This window comes from Mustela lutreola, chromosome 7, assembly GCF_030435805.1.
Source record: "Mustela lutreola isolate mMusLut2 chromosome 7, mMusLut2.pri, whole genome shotgun sequence".
NCBI lineage: Eukaryota > Metazoa > Chordata > Mammalia > Carnivora > Mustelidae > Mustela > Mustela lutreola.
Window position 1 is genome coordinate 123,588,454 of NC_081296.1, and position 18,997 is coordinate 123,607,450.

The 18,997-nt window shown below is 38.2% G+C and overlaps 1 protein-coding gene across 4 annotated transcripts in view; it reads left to right on the forward strand.

Moving 5' to 3' along the window:
• Window positions 1-18,518, forward strand: part of CATSPERB (cation channel sperm associated auxiliary subunit beta) — a 127,295-nt gene extending 108,777 nt beyond the window's left edge. For 3 of the 4 annotated variants that reach the window (XM_059182482.1, XM_059182484.1, XM_059182483.1), the window contains 8 exons: window positions 1,321-1,460; window positions 3,518-3,715; window positions 4,474-4,584; window positions 8,516-8,626; window positions 10,014-10,149; window positions 12,214-12,314; window positions 13,007-13,081; window positions 18,058-18,518. In XM_059182482.1, coding sequence (XP_059038465.1) covers window positions 1,321-1,460; window positions 3,518-3,715; window positions 4,474-4,584; window positions 8,516-8,626; window positions 10,014-10,149; window positions 12,214-12,314; window positions 13,007-13,081; window positions 18,058-18,261 — 1,076 coding nt within the window. In that variant the 3' untranslated portion in view covers window positions 18,262-18,518. The remainder of the gene's footprint in view (window positions 1-1,320; window positions 1,461-3,517; window positions 3,716-4,473; window positions 4,585-8,515; window positions 8,627-10,013; window positions 10,150-12,213; window positions 12,315-13,006; window positions 13,082-18,057) is intronic. The other variant, XR_009355753.1, reaches the window with a different exon arrangement.
• Window positions 18,519-18,997: the final 479 nt, after the last annotated feature.

Genomic DNA, 18,997 nt, shown 5'->3' on the forward strand with positions numbered 1-18,997 from the left:
AAATGAGTAAGTTCTGGGAATGTAACATAGGCCATGGGGCCCATCGTTAATAATACTGAATCAGAGACACCTGAGTGGCTCAGTTGGTTAAGCTTCTGACTCTCGATTTTGACTCAGGTCATGATCTCAGGGTCCTGAGAAGGAGGGTCGTGAGATTGAGACCCTCTTTGGGCTCTGTGCTGGGTGTGGAGGTTGCTTAAGATTCTCTCGCTCTCTTTTTCCCTCTCTCCCCATGTTCTCTCAAAATAGTAATAGTAATAATAATATAATAATACTGTATTGTATACTTGAAATTTGCTCATAGAGTAGATCTTATATGTTCTCACTGCACACACAAAGTAACTGTGAGTTTGTGAATGTTAATTAAATTATGATCATTTCACAGTGTGTGTATATATAGACATATATATATGAAATCATCACGTTATACTCTCTCTTCATTCATATATGTATATATATATATATACATATATATGTATATATATAAACTATATCTATATGTATATATATATATAGTTTTCTTCATCAGTCATACCTCAGTACAGCTGAGGTGGAGGGTGGGTAACCTCGGCCCCCTCCGCAGGTCCTGGTAGATCAGAATCTGCATTTTAATAGAAATACCCAGCAACAGTTTTGGAAGCACTAGCCAACTCACTCTGGTTTAAAGGAAACTGCTGTCCATGAGTCTCCAGGCAAATCATTTCCTACCTCTCAGTCCTGGTTTGCTGATTAGTAAAGATGGCAGATAGACTACACAGTCTGTCAAATATCTTATTCTAGTAAATTTCTCAGTATGGAGCGATAGCAGGCAGGTGGCGTGCAGGTAGAAACTGGCCTGCTGATAGGTCTCCTTTTGTCTTGGCCACAGTGGGCTTATAGCTCTTGAAACTGAGCAGGCATCTTTCAGTTTGTTTCTTTTTTAGTTATTTTTATTGTGTTAGTCACCATACAGTTTCTTCACTGAGCCATGCAGCTCAGTGTGATCGGTATTGTCCAAGTGACCTTTCCATGCATTTGAGACCTTGGCTGAAGAATGAGAAATGGAGGTGAGCAATATTTCTGGGAGAAAATATTTGTAAAGTTAAATTTTTCTAAGAACCATCAAGCTTAACTTTCTATGAATTCGTAATTATAGCTGTAGCCATTATGAAACCTTTATAATAGATTCTGTACATGTTCTAGAATCCTGATTAGCTGGTCATTATGAAATTGTTTAAAATTTCCATGATTTTTTTTCTTTTTTAGTTCCCAGACTTTTTTTTTTTTTAGTATAACTGACATACAATGATTCAATTTTAACCTTTAGCTTTGTGTCCATAGGTGTTCGAACACTCAACGTACCACCACTGAACGTCATTGTTGGAAATGCAAATCTGCTGGAAGTTAAAAGTGAAGGCTCTTTTGATGATAGTGAGAGTTACATAATGAAAATTTCTGCAGCTAGCAAAGCTTTGCGTCAAGTAAGATTTTCTTTCATCACAAAAATGTCTATTAATTATGGAAAACTTAGCATATAAGCTAAGAGAAAGAAGAGGAAATTGCACATAATCCTACCTCTCAAGAATGATTAAGCACTTCTAACATTTGGGGAATTACAAAAAAGGCTGTATAGCATTACAGGGAACACCTGTTAAGTTAAGCTTCTGCCTTCAGCTCCTGTCATGATCCCGGGATCCTGGGATCCAGCCTGGTGGCTCCCTGCTGATTCTCCCTCTGCCTGCCACCCCCCCTGCTTGTACTCTCATGCTCTCACTCTCTGTCTCTCTCTGAAAATAAATAAAATCTTAGCATTATGGAACAGAGGCTCAATGACCGAGGTTTGGACAAGACTGCCTGGTATAGATCTTAATTCTGGAGCTGTCTGTGAACTTGGGAAGGCTGCTTTACTATGGCTAAGTTTCCTTATCTACAAAATGAAGATGAGAACGATAATACCTTCTTTACAGGGTGGTGTATGAGAATTCACCGTGATCATTCAAGTAAGACATCTAAATGTCTGGCACATGGAAAATCTCAATCACTATGAACTAACAGTACTTTCCTTTTTTCCCTAAATGCCCATAAAACATTTACCCCTTTCACTTAACTATATGATTTAATCCTTTTGATTCACTGAGTATTTTTTATACATATCCCCAAATTGTCTTTCTCATGAAGACTTTCAGTGATAGACCAAATGAGTCAAGACTTTGCTACTCTTTTTTTTTTTTTTCCAAAGATTTTATTTATTTATTTGTCAGAGAGAGAGACAGGAAGCACAGGCAGACAGAGTGGCAGGCAGAGGCAGAGGGAGAAGCAGGCTCCCCGCAGAGCAAGGAGCCCGATGTGGGACTCGATCCCAGGACGCTGGGACCATGACCTGAGCCGAAGGAAGCGGCTTAACCCACTGAGCCACCCAGGCGTCCCAAGACTTTGCTACTCTTGTTTTATCCTCCTCCTCCTCCTACCTTTTGGCTTTTGTTTTGAGTTATTTTAGAGTGAAAGCAAACATCATGTCATTTCACTCTTAATGGGATTCAGTTTATATCTCTAAAAAACATGTGCATTATCTCTCATGTAACCATTATCATGCCATTGTTGTTCCTAAAACGTTGTTGGGTTTTTTTTTGGTTTTTTTTTTTTTTTTTTTTTTGGTATCCAACAAAACCTAGTCCATAATCAAATTTACCCAATTTTCTCAAAAATATTTTTATAGTTGTTTGCTTTGAATTAGGAGCCAAACAAGACTCACATGGTATGTGATTATTTTTTCTCAAGTGTCTTAGGTACCGTTTTCTTCACTTGCCATTGAATTGTAGAAATAAGATCAGCTGTGTTATAGAATGTCCAACATTTGAGATTCTGATGTTTGCTTCCTTGTCTCTTACTTAATTTGTGCCTCTCCTACCTCCAACCACATTTCCTTTAATAGTAGAATCCTGCATAGATGATGGTTCAATGTGTTTTGGTAAAACATTAGAAAAACATATATATCATTTTTAATGACTACAGAGTATGGGGATAGAGGTACAGAGTCTACAACATCATCACAGTTATTAGTATTTCTACATTTAAAATTTTTTTATTTATTTGTTTTGAGAGAGACACCAAGAGAGCATGAGTGAGGGGAGGGGCAGAGGGAGACAGAGAGGGACAAGCAGACTCCCCACTGAGTGCAGATCCTGATATGGGGGTTAATCCCCTTTCTCTGCGCTGTTTCTTATATTCCACATATGAGTGAAACTACGTGATAATTGCCTTTCTCAGACTGACTTCTTTCACTCAGTATAATACCCTCCAGTTCCTTTCTGATGGCTGAGTACTATTCCATTGTATGTATATGCCATGTCTTCTTTATCCATTCACCTGTTGATGGACATCTAAGTTCTTTCCATCATTTGACTATTGTGGACATGGCCGCTATAAACACTGGAGGGCAGGTGCCCCTTCAGATCTCTACACCCATAACCAGCAAGGAAATTGAAGCAGTGATTTAACAGCTCCTTTGAATAACCTTCATTTCTTTGGATGTCCTCAGGGTTCAACGTCATTGGCGTTAGTTGTCTGGGGGGCATCCATTGAGTGTTTAGTCACCACAGTCGTGCCAGTGATGAAAAACAGCTGTAGTTATCTCAAATCTATGCATCACATCCCTAGTAAACTTATCCCACTGGAAGACTGGATTAGTGGTGTTCATAAAGACAGTCAAGGTTTCAACATGATCAAAACTTTGCCGGTAAGAAACCTAAGTGGATTGTTTTAAGGGTACCTGTGATATGTTACTTTTGTGTGATTGGCTGGCCATCCCGTCTTAGCATTTCTTTCCTGACATGCACAAAACATTCCAGCTATTGGTCAATCTTCCTGTCATCTTGAGGATGTGACAATTATTTCTAAAAGGCCAACACGTCCCGAAATAATGACTTTTTCTGGTAACTCAGTCTCACCATTTAAAAAATTATTTTATGCAGTATTATGGGGACGTAATCTTGGGGCTTTTGTGCTATATACACAGTTATCTGCCATTATGTTGACTTGTCCTGGTTCCATCTTACTGGTTCCATTTTGGTGTAGTTGCCATTTTAATCTCTGCCTTGTCAGAGTCTGTGACACTTTATAAAAAACATGTATTATTATTCTTTGCTGATGAACCCAACTGACCAAACTTGAAGATTTATTTACTAAATATATCACTAAGACTTTTTATGAGGTGTTGAAACTCTCTTGCACTTCCTTTTGGTCGCTATTTTACATACTAAAAAAATTTTCACTTATTTACAAGTCCCAAACAATTATATTGCCATGGGCTAAGGTTGTTGAAAGCCCCGAAAAATAAGGTATAGGGAGTACAGGAAGAATAGAAATTTACTCCACTGCCTGGAACTAAAAATGAAATATTTGCTTTGAATGCTTTTTCTGAAAATCAAGATTTTTAAGTTAAAGACTTAGTAAATAATTAAGAATTACTTGTTTTCTTTGCTTACTCACTTACAGATAAACTACAGGCCCCCATCAAACATGGGAATTGCCATACCACTCACAGACAATTTTTACCATGCAGATCCGAGCAAACCAATACCAAGAAATCTATTTCCTACGTCAAAGGTAAATAATTTTTGAATGTACAGACTGTACTTATTTGAATTCAAGAAATCATTCTGTGAAATGACAGATGGACCTAGCTGCAGGGATTCAATGAGAAGGTTCATTCAAAACAATGTTCCATCTACCCTGATATGTCAGCATTGATTACTACTTGTACTACCCTGTTCCTCCTTCTCCTCTTTTAGCCCCCCTGCTCTTTTTTTTTTTTTTTAATTTTATTTATTTATTTATTTATTTATTTAAGAGAGACACAAAGAGAGCATGATTGGGGAAGGGGCAGGAGGAGAGGGAAAGGGAGAAGCAGACTCTCACAGAGCAGGGACCCTGATGTGGAGCTCAATCTCAGGACCCTGAGATCATGACCTGACCCAAAGTCAGAGGCCTAGCCAACTAAACCAGCCAGGTGCCCCATTAGCTGTCTGCTATTTCTGGATGTGGTTTTGGAGCTAAGAACTCAATAAACAGAATGCTTCTCCTGACCTCTCCCTGGTTTCTCTTTGGATTTCAAAGGGGATTAGTGGGGTAAGAGTATCTTTTCTCAGATGAAGGGAGCCCCCAGACCCATCTCACATGTCTAGCCCAGTGAAACAAATGGTGTCCTAAAGGAAAGAAGACTATTTGATCCAACAGGGCACATTTAAGCTCCTACCAAGGTTCTGCCTAGAAAACAACCAAACCCAGCAGCCCTCTGTCTCTCTGGAATGTGGAGTGAACAAGATAGAAATAATAGAAACCATGAGGTTGAGAGGAAGAGTACGTGATGGGGTAGTTTCTTGAGGAAACCTCACAGATACCTGTGGAATCTCTCTCCAGAAGAACACAGCTGCCTGCCTGTAGACATACACAAACAGACATTCACACCCCTTCCATGTGCATATGCATTGTGTATCTGCACACATACATATGCAAAGACATAAAATGCTTGTTTCTTTTGCTCTAAACTCTTGTCATTCCATGTAATTCAGAACAAAAACCAAATTCTCATGGTGGTCTATCAGGTCCTTCATGACTTGGCCTTGGCATTCCATCTGACCTGATTTCCCCCGAGGTTAATTGCTCTAGCCACACTGGCCTCCATGCAGTTCTTCAAATATGCCAGATGTATTTCAAGCTCAGGGCCTCTGCAGCCAAAGGTATTCATCTGGCATGCTCCTCTGCCAGATAGCTCATGGCGCATTCTGTCACTGTCTTCAGGTCTTAGCTTAAATGTCACAATCATTGTGAGGCCTGCCTTGACCACGCTAATTAAAATTGGAAGCTGCACACCCAGTGGTACCCACTCCCTGTCCCCCTTCTCTCCTTTATTTTTCTTCAGTGCACTTATTACAATTTTCCAGATTTTACTCATTTGCTTTATTTATTGTGTTTCATGAAAAAGGTAAATTATATTAAGTCAAGGTGGTGGTTGTTGTTTTGAAATCTATTTTACTCTCTACTGTATCTTTCATACCTAGCACAGTGCCAGCCACAAGAGTGTGGCAAATACAGAAATTGGACAGTGAAAGCTGCAAAACATAGCTGAAGAAGTTAAAGGGGAACTAAGTGTGAGAAAGATCCCATGTTCATGACTGGAAGACTTAATATTCTTACAGGGGCCATACTCCCCAAACTGACTTACAGATGAAATGCATTCCCTATTGAAATTCCAAATGTCTTTTTTGCATGAATGCAAAAGCTGATTTTAAAATTCATAAGGAATTTCAAGAGACTCTGAACAGCCAAAACCATCTTGAAAAAAGAAAACAAAGTGTGGGAGAACCCCCACTTCCCATTTTCAAAATTTACTATAAAGCCATGGTAATCAAATCAGTGTGATAATGGCACAGTGTGATAAAGGATAGACATACATATCCATGGAATAGAATTGAGAATCCAGAAATAAACCCATACATCTGTGGTCAACTGAGTTTTGACACTTGAGCCAAGACCACTCGAAGGAGAGAGAGTAGGTTTTTCAACAAATGGTGCCATGACAACTGAATGAATACCTACATTGAATAGGATGAATTTGATCACCTATCTTACACCAGATGCAAAAATTAACCTAAGATGGATTGAAAACCTAAATGTAAGGGCTAAAACACAAAACTCTTCTTTGGTTGTATAAGTGTATACCTTTGTCTCTTTGGTAAGGTGATGATTTGTTAACTATGGCCCTAAATTGCAAGCAACAACAGAGAAATAAATAAATTTTAACTCCATCAAAATTAAAAACTTTCGTGTGTGGGTAAAAGGACACTGTCGAGAAAGTTAAAAGATACTCACTGAATGGGAAACAATATTTGCAGTTCATTTATCTGTTAAGGATCTGGTATCCAGATTCTCTCAAGATCTCTTACAATTCCACAACCAGGAGACAAACCACCCAGTCAGACATAGATGAAGTCTCTGAGTAGGGAGTCCTCCAAAAAAGATACACACATGGCCAAGAAACCCATGAACAATGTTTGATTAGTTAGTCCTTATGTAAATGTAAATCAAAATCACAATGAGATACCACACCTCGCCTATTTGGATGCCTGTAATAATCTTTTTAATGGAAAATGACAAATGTTGGTGAAAATGTGGAAAAATTGGAACTCTCATCCATTGCTGAGGAGGATATGATATGGGCAGCTGTTGTGGCAAACATTTTGGCAGGTCTTCAGAAGTTAAACATACAGAATTATTCTATGGCCCAGCAATTTTACTCCTGGCTATACATCTCCCCCCCCCCAAATTGAAAATGTATGTTCAAACAGAAAATTTATACCAGCGTTATTGGTAATAGCCAAAGAGGGGAAACAACCAAATATCCATTAACTGATGAATGCATAAACAAAATAGGCAATATCCCCACAATGGAATATTACTCAGTCATAAAGAGGAATGAAGTATTGCCATATTCCACAGCATGGGTGAACCTCAAAAACAATATTTGAACAAAAGAAAACAGACACAAAAGGCCATATTGTATATTTCCACTTACATAAGATGTCTGGAATAGGAAAATTCATAGAGATAGAAAATAGAATGATTAGATGGGCTGGGGGGAGGGGAAATGAAGAGTAACTATTCTTTTAAGATTTTATTCTTAAGTAATCTCTACATCTAACATGGGGCTTGAACTCACAACCCTGAGGTCAAGAGTCGCATATTCCACCAACTGAGCCAAGCAGGAGTAACTATTAATATGTACAGGGTTTCTGTTTGGGGCAATAACAGTGTTCTGGAATTAGACAGCTGTGATGATTGAACAACATTGCAAATGTACAAAAACTCACCAAATTGTACATTCAAAAATGGTTTAAATGGTACATTTTTTCTCAATAAAAGGAAGAAGAGAAAAAGAAGCTGGGGGGAGGGATGGTAATCCTTTAAAAAAAAAAAAAGTAAAAGGAAGAATAACATTTAAAACAAATAGAGCTGATTATCAAAATCAAAAGCCAATCTCTAGCAAGAGTGATCAAATAAAAAAATGAATGACAAATGGACAGTTAAAATGGAGATTTTAAATTATTAGTGAACTAGTGAATGCCACAAAGAAGGGCAAGCATGAAACGGTAGACTTGGAGAGGGTTCCGTCAAGTTCACAGCCCCATCACAACACATCTGCTGCTTCTAGGTCCCTGTCTTCATGCATGTGATGGGAGGGATCCAGAACAGGAAGTCTTATGGTTCTGATGTGCTGCCTTCAGAATAACACAGACTTTGAAGGTCCAATACATGTTAAACATCAACCTGGCAAGCAGCTGATACTTGAGTTCAAATTACCAAGCAAGGAAACAAAATTCAGAAATACCATACTTTTAGTCCATTACCAAAGGAATTTTCCCCCTCTTACCTTCTCAGGGATTTTTTTCATTCGGGAGACAAATATCTAGCGAACATTTACTTAATCTGCAGAAATCCTGCCGCACAAAAAGCAAGTCAACCTGTATTCTCTTTGCAGAGATCTGGTAAATTCAAACAGTGCGCTAACATGTCTACTCGGGAGGAGTGTAATTGCACAAATGATCAGAAGTTTTCACATGCTGTTGCTTTCTCAGATTGCAGAGAAAAGGTAAGGTCATTTTTAATTGCCTGAAGACAAAGTATTTTCATATTAATACAAGATTCTGAAGTGTGCATTTTGATTCAATATGAAAGTTAAGATGTGGAAGTAATGTCTTATTATGACATAGAACTAAACAAGACAGACTAGGAAGATCTGGATTTAAATGTCCCTAAACAAGGTAATGAACCACCTTTGCAAAACAGAGTAATATGCGCACCACGCTGCCCATTTCGCAGCATTCTTATAAAGACACCCTAAACAATTTGTAGCCTGTCATACACTACAGTAGATTACAATGGATACAGATTCCTTCAAAAATTATTGAGTATCTAATGTGTATCAGTACTGGGAATATAGAAGTCGAAGTCCTTTAACCAAGGAGCTCGGTTTGGGAGTAGTGACAAAATAGAAGACAGTATAGTCTGTTGGTTAAGAGAATGGTTTCTGTGTCATATATTTTATTCTGCTAGTTTCAAAGCATTTAAAGGTGTATCAGATGGATATTGGTGTTTGCATTAGCTAAGTTAAATGCACTTAATATAGCTTTCAAGTAGGTCTTTTTCAAGGCCTTGTAAGACTATATCATAGCATCATAGACTCTCTCTCTCTATATATATAGTCTATATATATAGACTATGGAGTCTCTCTATATAGACTCTCTCTCTCTCTCAGTCTATATATCTATAGAAAGAGATATGTATATATTTATAGGTATATCTCTCCATATGTAGATCTACCTATATATTTATCCTTTATGTAAAGATAAAACCATTTAATACCATATTGAGCACAACATTAGCAGTGAATTATGAGGATTGTTACATATACCCCTATAATTCTCCCCTCACTGAATTACAATAATATTTCTTGGGCATTTACTATCTACTAAACACTGCGCTAAGCATTTTCCATGATTTGTCTCATTAATTTTGAGGCACAGACAGGCCAGGTAGTTTGTCGAAGATCGCATCATTAATATGTGGGAAAGCTGCATTTGAACTCTGACCCCAGAGCCCAAGCTTCAGGAGTGTGGCTGAGAGATCATGGCTGGCCAGGAGAGAGGTGGGAGGGAGGCGGGCAAGATCCAATTCATGCGCTGCCCTGTGAGATACCAGTTATCCAACAAAGTTTGAATACCGTCACAGCAAATTCCTGAAAGGGCCAAAAGGAAATTACAAATTTTGTTACCACAATGTTTGTGTATTACTTTGGGAGCTCATGCTCACTCTCCTGTAAGACAGATTGTTTTTCATGTGCTGAGGAGGCGGGAACCCTAAAAGGCACATGTCATTTAGAATGGCCAAACTCTTAGAGAAATGTGCCTATTCACTCTTTATGAGGAAATGAAATTAGTCTTGAGTTTTGACATTCTTTCTTGGTATTTGAATTTTAGGTTCCTCGTTTTAAGTTTCCAGTTACACAATATCCAATTTCTTTGAAAATTTACAGTGAGGATGGACATATCCCGGTGGAAACTCCATATCTGGTTACTGTGACTGAAGTGAATAGCAGAGAAAACTGGAAACTAAGTAGGGTTTGCTTTCTTGTATGGTTATTTTGTCTTAAAATTAATGTTGTTATTACCCAGGTAAGTGGCTTATAAAACCTGTTTATGCAAGAAGCAGCCAAGAGTTGGACACCTAAATGACTGAACCACCCAGGCACCCTTCTTTGGAGAAGAATTTGAATCTACTGGCACGTTGCTGTTCACTCTCCTCCTCTTGTCTCCCATGTATTTCATTATTACTTTCCGTGCCCTCAATTTCACGGCATGAAAGCATTTTTGAACAATTTGAACCATAAAACATTTGAAAGCCATTTTGTAGATGAGTAGCAAAAATGATAGAATTTGTGCTACATGTTGGTCTAGTTGTCTCTTTAGACTGCTTTTGCAATGCTACAGAGGAAGTTCTAAAATGTATGGCCAGATAGCCTATAGAACCTGTCTTCTAGGGGCACCAGGCTGGCTCAGTCCAGAGAGCATATGGTCTCAGGGTCATGAATTCAAGTTTTACCTTGGGTATAGAGATTACTTAAATAAATAAAACTTGAAAAAGAGAGAGAGAGAGAGAGAGAGAGAGAGAATCTACCTCCTAATTTTACAAGCCAAGTTTCTTCAAAATTCTATGGTAAAATAATTTAAAAGATGCAGAATTTTTTTTTAAATAAGAAAAATGAGGGGCACCTGGCTGGCTCAGTGAGTAGAGCATGTGACTCTTGATTTTGAGGTTATAAGTTTGAACCCCACAGTGGGAGTAGAGCTTACTTAAAAGTAAAATCTTTGGTTAAACATCTGACTCTTGATCTCAGCTTAGGTTTTAATCTTGGGTCGTGAACTCAAGCCCCTAGTCTGGCTCCATGCTGGACATGTAGCCTACTAAAAAAAATAATAAAAATAAGAATGATTAATCAATCAATCAATAAATAAAAATTTTTTAAAAAGAAAAATGCAATTTACCACAACTCAATTTTACCTTGAATATTCAACTCTTTCCTGTACATTTTATGTATGTAAACACTTTGATGAAATTGTTCAATCAGTACATAGATAAATACATAGATATAATTAAATGAAATTTTGATCAGCCATTAATATGTTACCAAGTATCCAGACACTGGGTATTCAGTGAGTTTTACTCTGCTCACTATATGCATTGTTGAAATGAAAATCTAGCAAAGAAAACTACTAAATATTTTGTTTTAACTAACATCCCAATTTTCTGTGGTGTGCTGGAGCCTAATGTTACAAGCTTTTGAGCACTGACTGTCAAATATTCAAACATTTCATGTACCGATTGTTAAGCCATTAGTAGCTTGCAATTAGCCATGGCAAGACTATTAAATCCACAAAAATTGGCAAATGCTACTATCAGAGCTTTTTCTCCTGTAGATCTCCTGTACCGTTATACCACTGCAATTGTTAATCCCTGTAGATCTCCTGTACCATTATATCACTGCAATTGTCAATCCCCACATTATATATCTGGTCTTAGAAAGAATTGTAAGAAAGGCAAGAATACCCGATCGCTCTTTTAGAAAAGATTTAAGTGATCCTATTATGAAAGTTTTCTGTTACCTTATTGAAAATTATTTAGCAACGTCTAAGGTTGAATTATCTCTTTGCCAAAGATACAAAGTATGTGCAGGTTAGGAATGGTCAAGAGCATGCAGCTGGAAGGAAAGGTCAGCCTGAATGAGTCCACAAGCAGGAGGGGGTAAGGGGTAGAGGGAGAGAGAGAATCTTCAGCAGGTTCCAGGCCCAGCTCGGAGCCCAGTGTGGGGTTAGATCTCACAACCCTGAGGTCATGACCTAAGCTGAAATCAAGAGTCACACACTTCACTGACTGAGGCACCCATGCGCCCCACAGGTCTTGTCCTTCTTGACAAACGTCCCTGAGGAGATGAAATGTTAGCTGTAAGGCCTAATATTTCCTAAATATATTTTCTATATAGTCAAAGCAAACCAAACGTCTGGGACAACTTAGCCATGTTGCAGAGTGAAATCCTTTATTATACCTTGATTACATAGCACATTTTAGGCAAAATGTGAAAATAACATAAATGTGCTTAAAATACACTTCATGTACTTGTAGAACACAGTGTACCAGCAAATGTAAAGAAGTTGAAAAATTACTTAGAACACCGCCTTAATGCTCCAGTTTATAATCCTTTAGGCCTCAACTTAAGTATAAAGGTGAGTTGACAGCACTTTTGTTTTTCCTGTTTTGAGTTGAAATAAAACATACATGTCTACACTAAGATTGGCTTAAGTTTTAAAGTCTAAGTGTCCATCAATGGTAGAAACTGTATCTTTAAAATATATGGAGGGTATTTATTTTTCCTCTCTTTCTCTTGATATTATTATTTCTAAAGGTATCTGAAAGTTGAATTTAACATTAACTTAACTATTTTTGGAGTTGGTAGGCAAAACTAATGATTATTTTTAAGGTGGAGCAGAAAGGGTATTTTCAAAATTTAGGGACTAAAACGGGTTTGGTATCCTTCATCTGGACATACACAGGTATGTCTTCCAGTTCCAGCTGTCTGTAAGAACACATGAAGCTGATATAATCCAGGTAATTGTTGCAAAAGTCAGTAAAAACAAGTGGACGTATCAAAATCATGAATACGAAGATTAGCCCAAATTATTTGTCCAGGCCATGTTAGGTTTTATGTTTATGTTTCTTCATTCTAAAAAGAAATTTCAGCTATTGTCCTTCTTCCTCCATTTTCATTTTGATACATGAAGTAGATGCCCAAGAGCCTTAGGAAGGAAATTGGATTTTTCTATGCAACACCTATAGGGAGAGTGGCTCTACTGTGTATTTTAGCGTAAAGAAACATTCGTGTCTGTGTTGCTACTGAGCAGGTGTGTTTTTTCCACAGGGCTCTGAGCTTTTTCACTTCAGAGTGTCCGTAGTTCCAGGAGTCACTTTTTGTAACTTAGTTGAAGAATTTCAGGTACAGTAAATGCATAAGGTACTGGTGGGGTGATGGCTGGGGAAGTCACATGACAAGTGTCTGCAAGAGACACGAAAGAGGAAAATGGTGTAATTTGTGTGATGGACAAGGCCTGGAGACAGGGGATGCTGGAGAACAGGGATGACATTGTCAGTAATGATGAAGGTAGTGTGTGTGACATGTAGCAGGACCCATCAACAGTGGGAAAAATTTAGAAAATGCCTGTATTTGTTTATGTTCTCTCTCCATCTTCCATTTTTAACTCTGTTTTCAGACTTTTACCACCTCTCCTCTCATGCCATGTCCCCAAAGAAACATATGTCTATAGCATTTTAGTTTCCATTACAATCTTCCTGACTATCTTCATTGTTCATTGAATTCATTGCTAAAAGCTATCAAGATCCGAGATTTGGAAACCAAAATCAATCTCCCCGAATTACCACATGATGTGCAATAATTCAATTATGCTTCTTCATATAATGACATTTGCTACCTGTGGGGGAGATGGGGTGAGAAGGAATGTGGATTTGATTAAATTGATTAATGACTCACTCACTCATTATCAAATACTGATACCACATTATCAAAATTAAAATCTCTCTCTCTCCCCTTCCTCCTTTCCTTCCTCTTTCCCTCTCCCCCTCCTCCCTATTTCCCCACCCCTCTCCTTTCTCTATCCTGACCCTGCCCTAAGGCCAGCCCCAGTAATGGATCCATGCTGCTGTAAATGTGTTCCAGTTAACTAACTGGAATTTAAATAAAAACTTAAAAAACAAAATAAAATAAAACTGGTGAAAATAGTCTTTCAAAAAATAAACAAAAGGGAAAAAAAAGCATAGCAAAGACTTCAAAATAAACCTGTAATATAAATACCACTTCAGTTCTGGAATAACCCCTGAGTAACACAGGAACCAAAAAGACACAAGAGCACAGCCAAAGTTTTGAAACTGAACTGACACTGGAGCCACCACAGAGAGTAAAGCGTAATTTGATCCAAACTCAACCAGTGTGGCCAGCTGCTAAAACAAACAAAAACCCCAAAGTTTTCCAGAGAATTCTTAATAGGACTCAGAGTCTCACAACAGAAACATCTTACATGTCCAGGATAAAATCCAAAATTACTCAATATGCCAATAACTAAGAAACTATAATCAATCCTCAAAAGAAAAGACCATAAGCAACTGATGGCAAATGAACTGATCAGACAGATGGATGTTTTAAACCAGCCATGATAACCAGGTTCTGTGAGGTAAAAGTAAACACTTCTGAAATGACTGAAGAGGGAAAGGGAAGAATTCTCAACAGAGAAATGGAAGCTATAAAAAAGAACCAAATGGAGAATTTAGAACTGGAAAATACAATATTTAAAATTTAAAAATCACTGGATAGACTTGCTAGTGGAAGAAATATGCGGAGGAAAAAAAATTAGTGAATTTGAAAGCAAAACACTCTGAAGAAAAAAAGACTTTTAAAAAAGAATGGCCTCAGGGATCAATGTGACAGTATCAAAAGTCTGCCATTTATGTCCCCAGAGTCCATGAAGGACAAGAAAAAGGGAGTGATGCAGAAAAAGGAAGGAGTTGGAAGAAGAGGAGGAGAAGAGGGAGAAGGGGGAGGTACCATAGGAGAGGGAGGTGTGGGAGGAGTCCGAGGTAAGGGGAGAGGAGGAGTGTAAAAGGGGAGGGGAGGGGGAAGAGAAAGGAAGGAAAAGGAGGAGAAGAAGAGGAAGTAAAGGCTGAAAATGTCCCAAATTTGGTGAAGACACAAATTTACATATTTAAGAAGCTTAGTGAATCCAGAGGAAGATATAGAGATTCTGCCTAAACATACCATAATCAAACTATTAACAATCAAATATAAAGAAAAAAATCTTGAAAGCAGCCAAAACAACAACAACAAAGCCATGTAAGTAAACAAGAATTTGGATGACTGCTGATTTTTCCTCAGAAACCATGGAAGCTAGAAGAAAGTGGCCTGACATCTTTAATATACCACGAACAGGGGTTAGTGGGGAGGAAGGACTGCCAATCCAGAATTCTGTATCCAGTGAAATTATCCTTCAGGAATGAAGGAAAAATGAAAGCATTCTTAGATGAAGGAAACCTAAGATAATTCACTGTTGGCAGAACTTCTCTTTTTTAAAAAAATACATAAAGAAGTTCTTCAAGGCTGAAAAGAAGTGTTAACAGAAGGACACAAAGCTTCAGGAATGAAGGAGGAACCACTAAAATGAATAAAAGAAAGATAGGAAGTGATTGTACAGTGAACAAAGGAAGAGAATCATTAGGAAAGAGTAGAAAAAGGGTGTAAGTTTCTTGGGACTGTTGCACCTGCTTTTGAAAGTAGCCTGAAACAATGGGGACTTTTGTGTACCTTAAAGGACATTTTTGGGGTAATTGACAAAATTTGAATAATGTCTGTAGATTAGAGAACAGCATTGTCTCAGTGTGAATGCCTTGATATTGGTAATTATACTGTGGCTATTTAAGTGAATTCTCTGTGTTTAAGATACACAAAATGAAGTATTTTGGCAGTAAAGTGACATTGTGTCTAGAAGACACTCTTCTTTGATTCTGGGGTTTAACTTTTTTAGACATGGTGTGGAATATTTGGATAGTCAAAGAAGATTGGAAGGGAAAAATGTGAGGAAAAACTGTTTTCAAAAATTTTAGAGGTGGTAGTTTAGCTGGTGAATACAGAATTCAGAGGTGATACAGGTTTCTACTCTTAAAAAGTAATGGACGGCTTAAATGAACAAATGAGATGTTTCTAATGTCTGGTATGGTGACTAAAATTTTATTTTATGTAAAAAAAAATGGGTAAGGAAGGCATTGTGGGTTGAGAGAACAGCAGCAGAAAAGACACAGTTAAGAGAAAACATAAAGCTTATCTCTTAAGTGGCTTCGAAGTATGCATTTGGCTGGGATGGAAGGTTCTGTACAATAAAGTAGGCTGGTTAGGGTCAAACTGTAGGAGAGCTTAGAGGTCATTAACTTTAGAATGTTCCTGTCAGCAAGAAGAAGCTATTAAACATTTTTGAAAAAAAAGGTGTTCAGGGATGGAGACATGATCTACAACAGCCCAGTCAGAGTGAATTACAGGAGTTTTGCTCCAAATGCCAGGACATGGATTTCTTGATGATAATGAAAAAAACAGCTTATAGACCCAGGAACTGCTGTCAGCCATGAGGACAGTGGGGACTAAGAGGAGAGATATCTAATGCTAAGGAAGCTAAACAGAAAGATGGAAACAAAACCCAAATAGACTTGATTACAATGAGTTATTTCCTCTGGCTCTTTCCAACTTCAGCACAGAAAAGAAATTTCACTTTTGCGATTACAGGTAGCATACATTTGTCTCTCAGTGGTTGCAAATGGACTAGATGTTTCTTAACAAAGCTAATTATCCAAGCTCTTCTGATAGTCTGGCTTAAAAGGAAGATTTTTGTTTATATGTAGTACCACCCTGAAGACCACAAGTACCATCCTGAATATCACATTCAATATCTAATATTTTCTATCAAATTCCCAATAATTCCAGTACCGCTCGGCACACACCATTGGCTGTGCCGTACACCAGGAGATGGCTAAGCAAGCTGATCCATTACTGTGCGGGTACTCATCTGCCCAGCTGGGAAAAAATAGTTTTTCCCCACTTCCCACACCATTTGGCCAGAATCACCCTTTCAGCTCTGCTACTTATAACATCCCACTTCTGGCAACCAGTTCCATATGGTCAAAATTATTTTCATTGCAAATAAAGCAGCCTCACTTTTTTAAAAAAAAGTGTTTTATAGACAGACAGGTGTCTTACAAAGATGAATCTTGCACTGTTATTATGTCAACATCGATTGACAGCACAGAGAGGGGGCTGAGTGGCTTGTTTATGCAAAGCGAGGTAATAAAGCTCATGGTAGCAGTATTAAAAATGGAATGGAAAGAATGAATCTCAGAGAAATTATGAAAGAATTGATGGCATACAAGGGCTGGTCCTCAGAAAAAGCAGACCTCCTCTGGTTGCTGGGAGGATGGTGGTACCTTTAACTTGAGCTCTATCTTTTTTTTTAAAATTTAATTTAATTTAATTTAATTAATCAATTAATTAATTATTAACTTGAGCTATATCTTAAAGCAGTTTAACGATCCTTAGCATTTCTCCACATTTGCCACTGCCCTATTTCCACTCATCTCTACTTTCTTCTACTTCAAAAATGTGATGTAGCTTCCTATGTCACAGAGAAAACCTAAGTCACTGGTCTCGAACCATCTTACTTCCTATATACCCACCACTTGTAGAGTTAATGGAAATGGCACCCTCCCTTGCCTCTAGTCTCTGAGAAAAAGATACCTCCATGCCCCTCTGTCCACAATCCTGTCTCTCTTCTAGGCACTTGTTTTTATTAGTTATCCATTCAGGTATAGGAAGAATTTTGAATCTACGGAAGTTTCCATATGCTAGTACATAGGGGATTTTCTAAAAAGATGACAGCTTAAAAGGGGACTTGCTTATTCCCTCTCCCTGGAATGCCTGTTCTTCTCCTTGTCTTCTGGGAACCCACTTACTCTTCAAGACCCAGCTCAGGAAGTGCATTCCCCGGTCACCCTGGGCAGTTGGCAGGCATTTCCTGTTTTCCCACAGAACTCTGTCCCTTCCTCATAATTGAATACAGAGCATTTTCCTGCAGTGTAAGTATCCTGCAGACCCCTGGGGTTAAAGACCTAGGACAATAGAATTTATATTCTGTATTGTGTGCAAATGTGTACTTGCCAGATTGTCCAGAGATGGGTTCTAGGTTTTGTGGATGCTGAATGTCTGTGAGTATCTGAGCAGAAGTTTGCTAATTTGATTAACAATATCTCCACTGTTACAGAGATCCTATAAAATTCAGTGTCTCAAAAAAAAAAAAAAAAAAAACAAATCAGTGTCTCAAATGACTAGATCCAGGAAGCTAAAAGACTGTGCTTTTTCTGTTGCAGATTTATGTTGACGAAGTTCCATTGCCATTTCCAGGACACACACTGATAGCTGTTGCAGCGGCTGTGGTGCTGGGGGGACTAATTTTTACAGCATTTATGTTCCAGATACATAACATCCACCCAAGTGATATATGCCAAAAATTTATGGCAAGGAACAAAGTGAACTTGTCAAATTTGAGCATCAATCAGATGGCTCATAGGTGAAAATCTGAATAGTGAACCAATGATAATCACAATCTTCTCTTAATGTGCTGGTTTGACAGGACAATTCCTGGAACAATATTTAAAAGTGAATGTAAAAACAAGGCAAGCAGGATCACCATTTATAACTCAAATTGCTATTTGTCAATACATTTTCCATCCTATTTTCCTATTTTTAATATGTGGAAAATTTCTTCTGTTAATGCTTATATGGAAGATTTTCCTTGAGGTTTTTACAAAACTATAAAATGATAAACATCTCTGTGTGGAATTTATTTCTGTAGTTTTTAGCTTTTATTGACTGGAGTCCATTCTGTGGGATCAGGACACCCGAGCCTTGCTCTGTTGGAGAAGGAGCATGAGCAAAATGCAGTCACACCAGGGAAAGGCACATGGGGAGAAGGCCCAGCTGCAGGTGCACTAGCAAAGCTTCATGGGAATGAAAGAGAAAGCCATCTGGGTTTCTTGAAGCTCAACTTCAAAACCAGATAGTAGTACCTAAAAAGAGGGAAATGTGACACCCCCCCCATTATGGGGGTGTTGGAAGAACACTGGGCAAGGTATTTGTTTACAAACCTATGCACAAGTGTGTGGAATTCCCAAAGATGTACTTCTGTGTGTTCTCTCCAAGCCATTCCCAAATAGTCATTCTCTCCACCATTCCCAAATAGTCAGAAGATGGCAATACTTTCCGAGACCAGAGCGACGCTCTCTTGGGAAAGCTCAGGAGGGGCGGAGG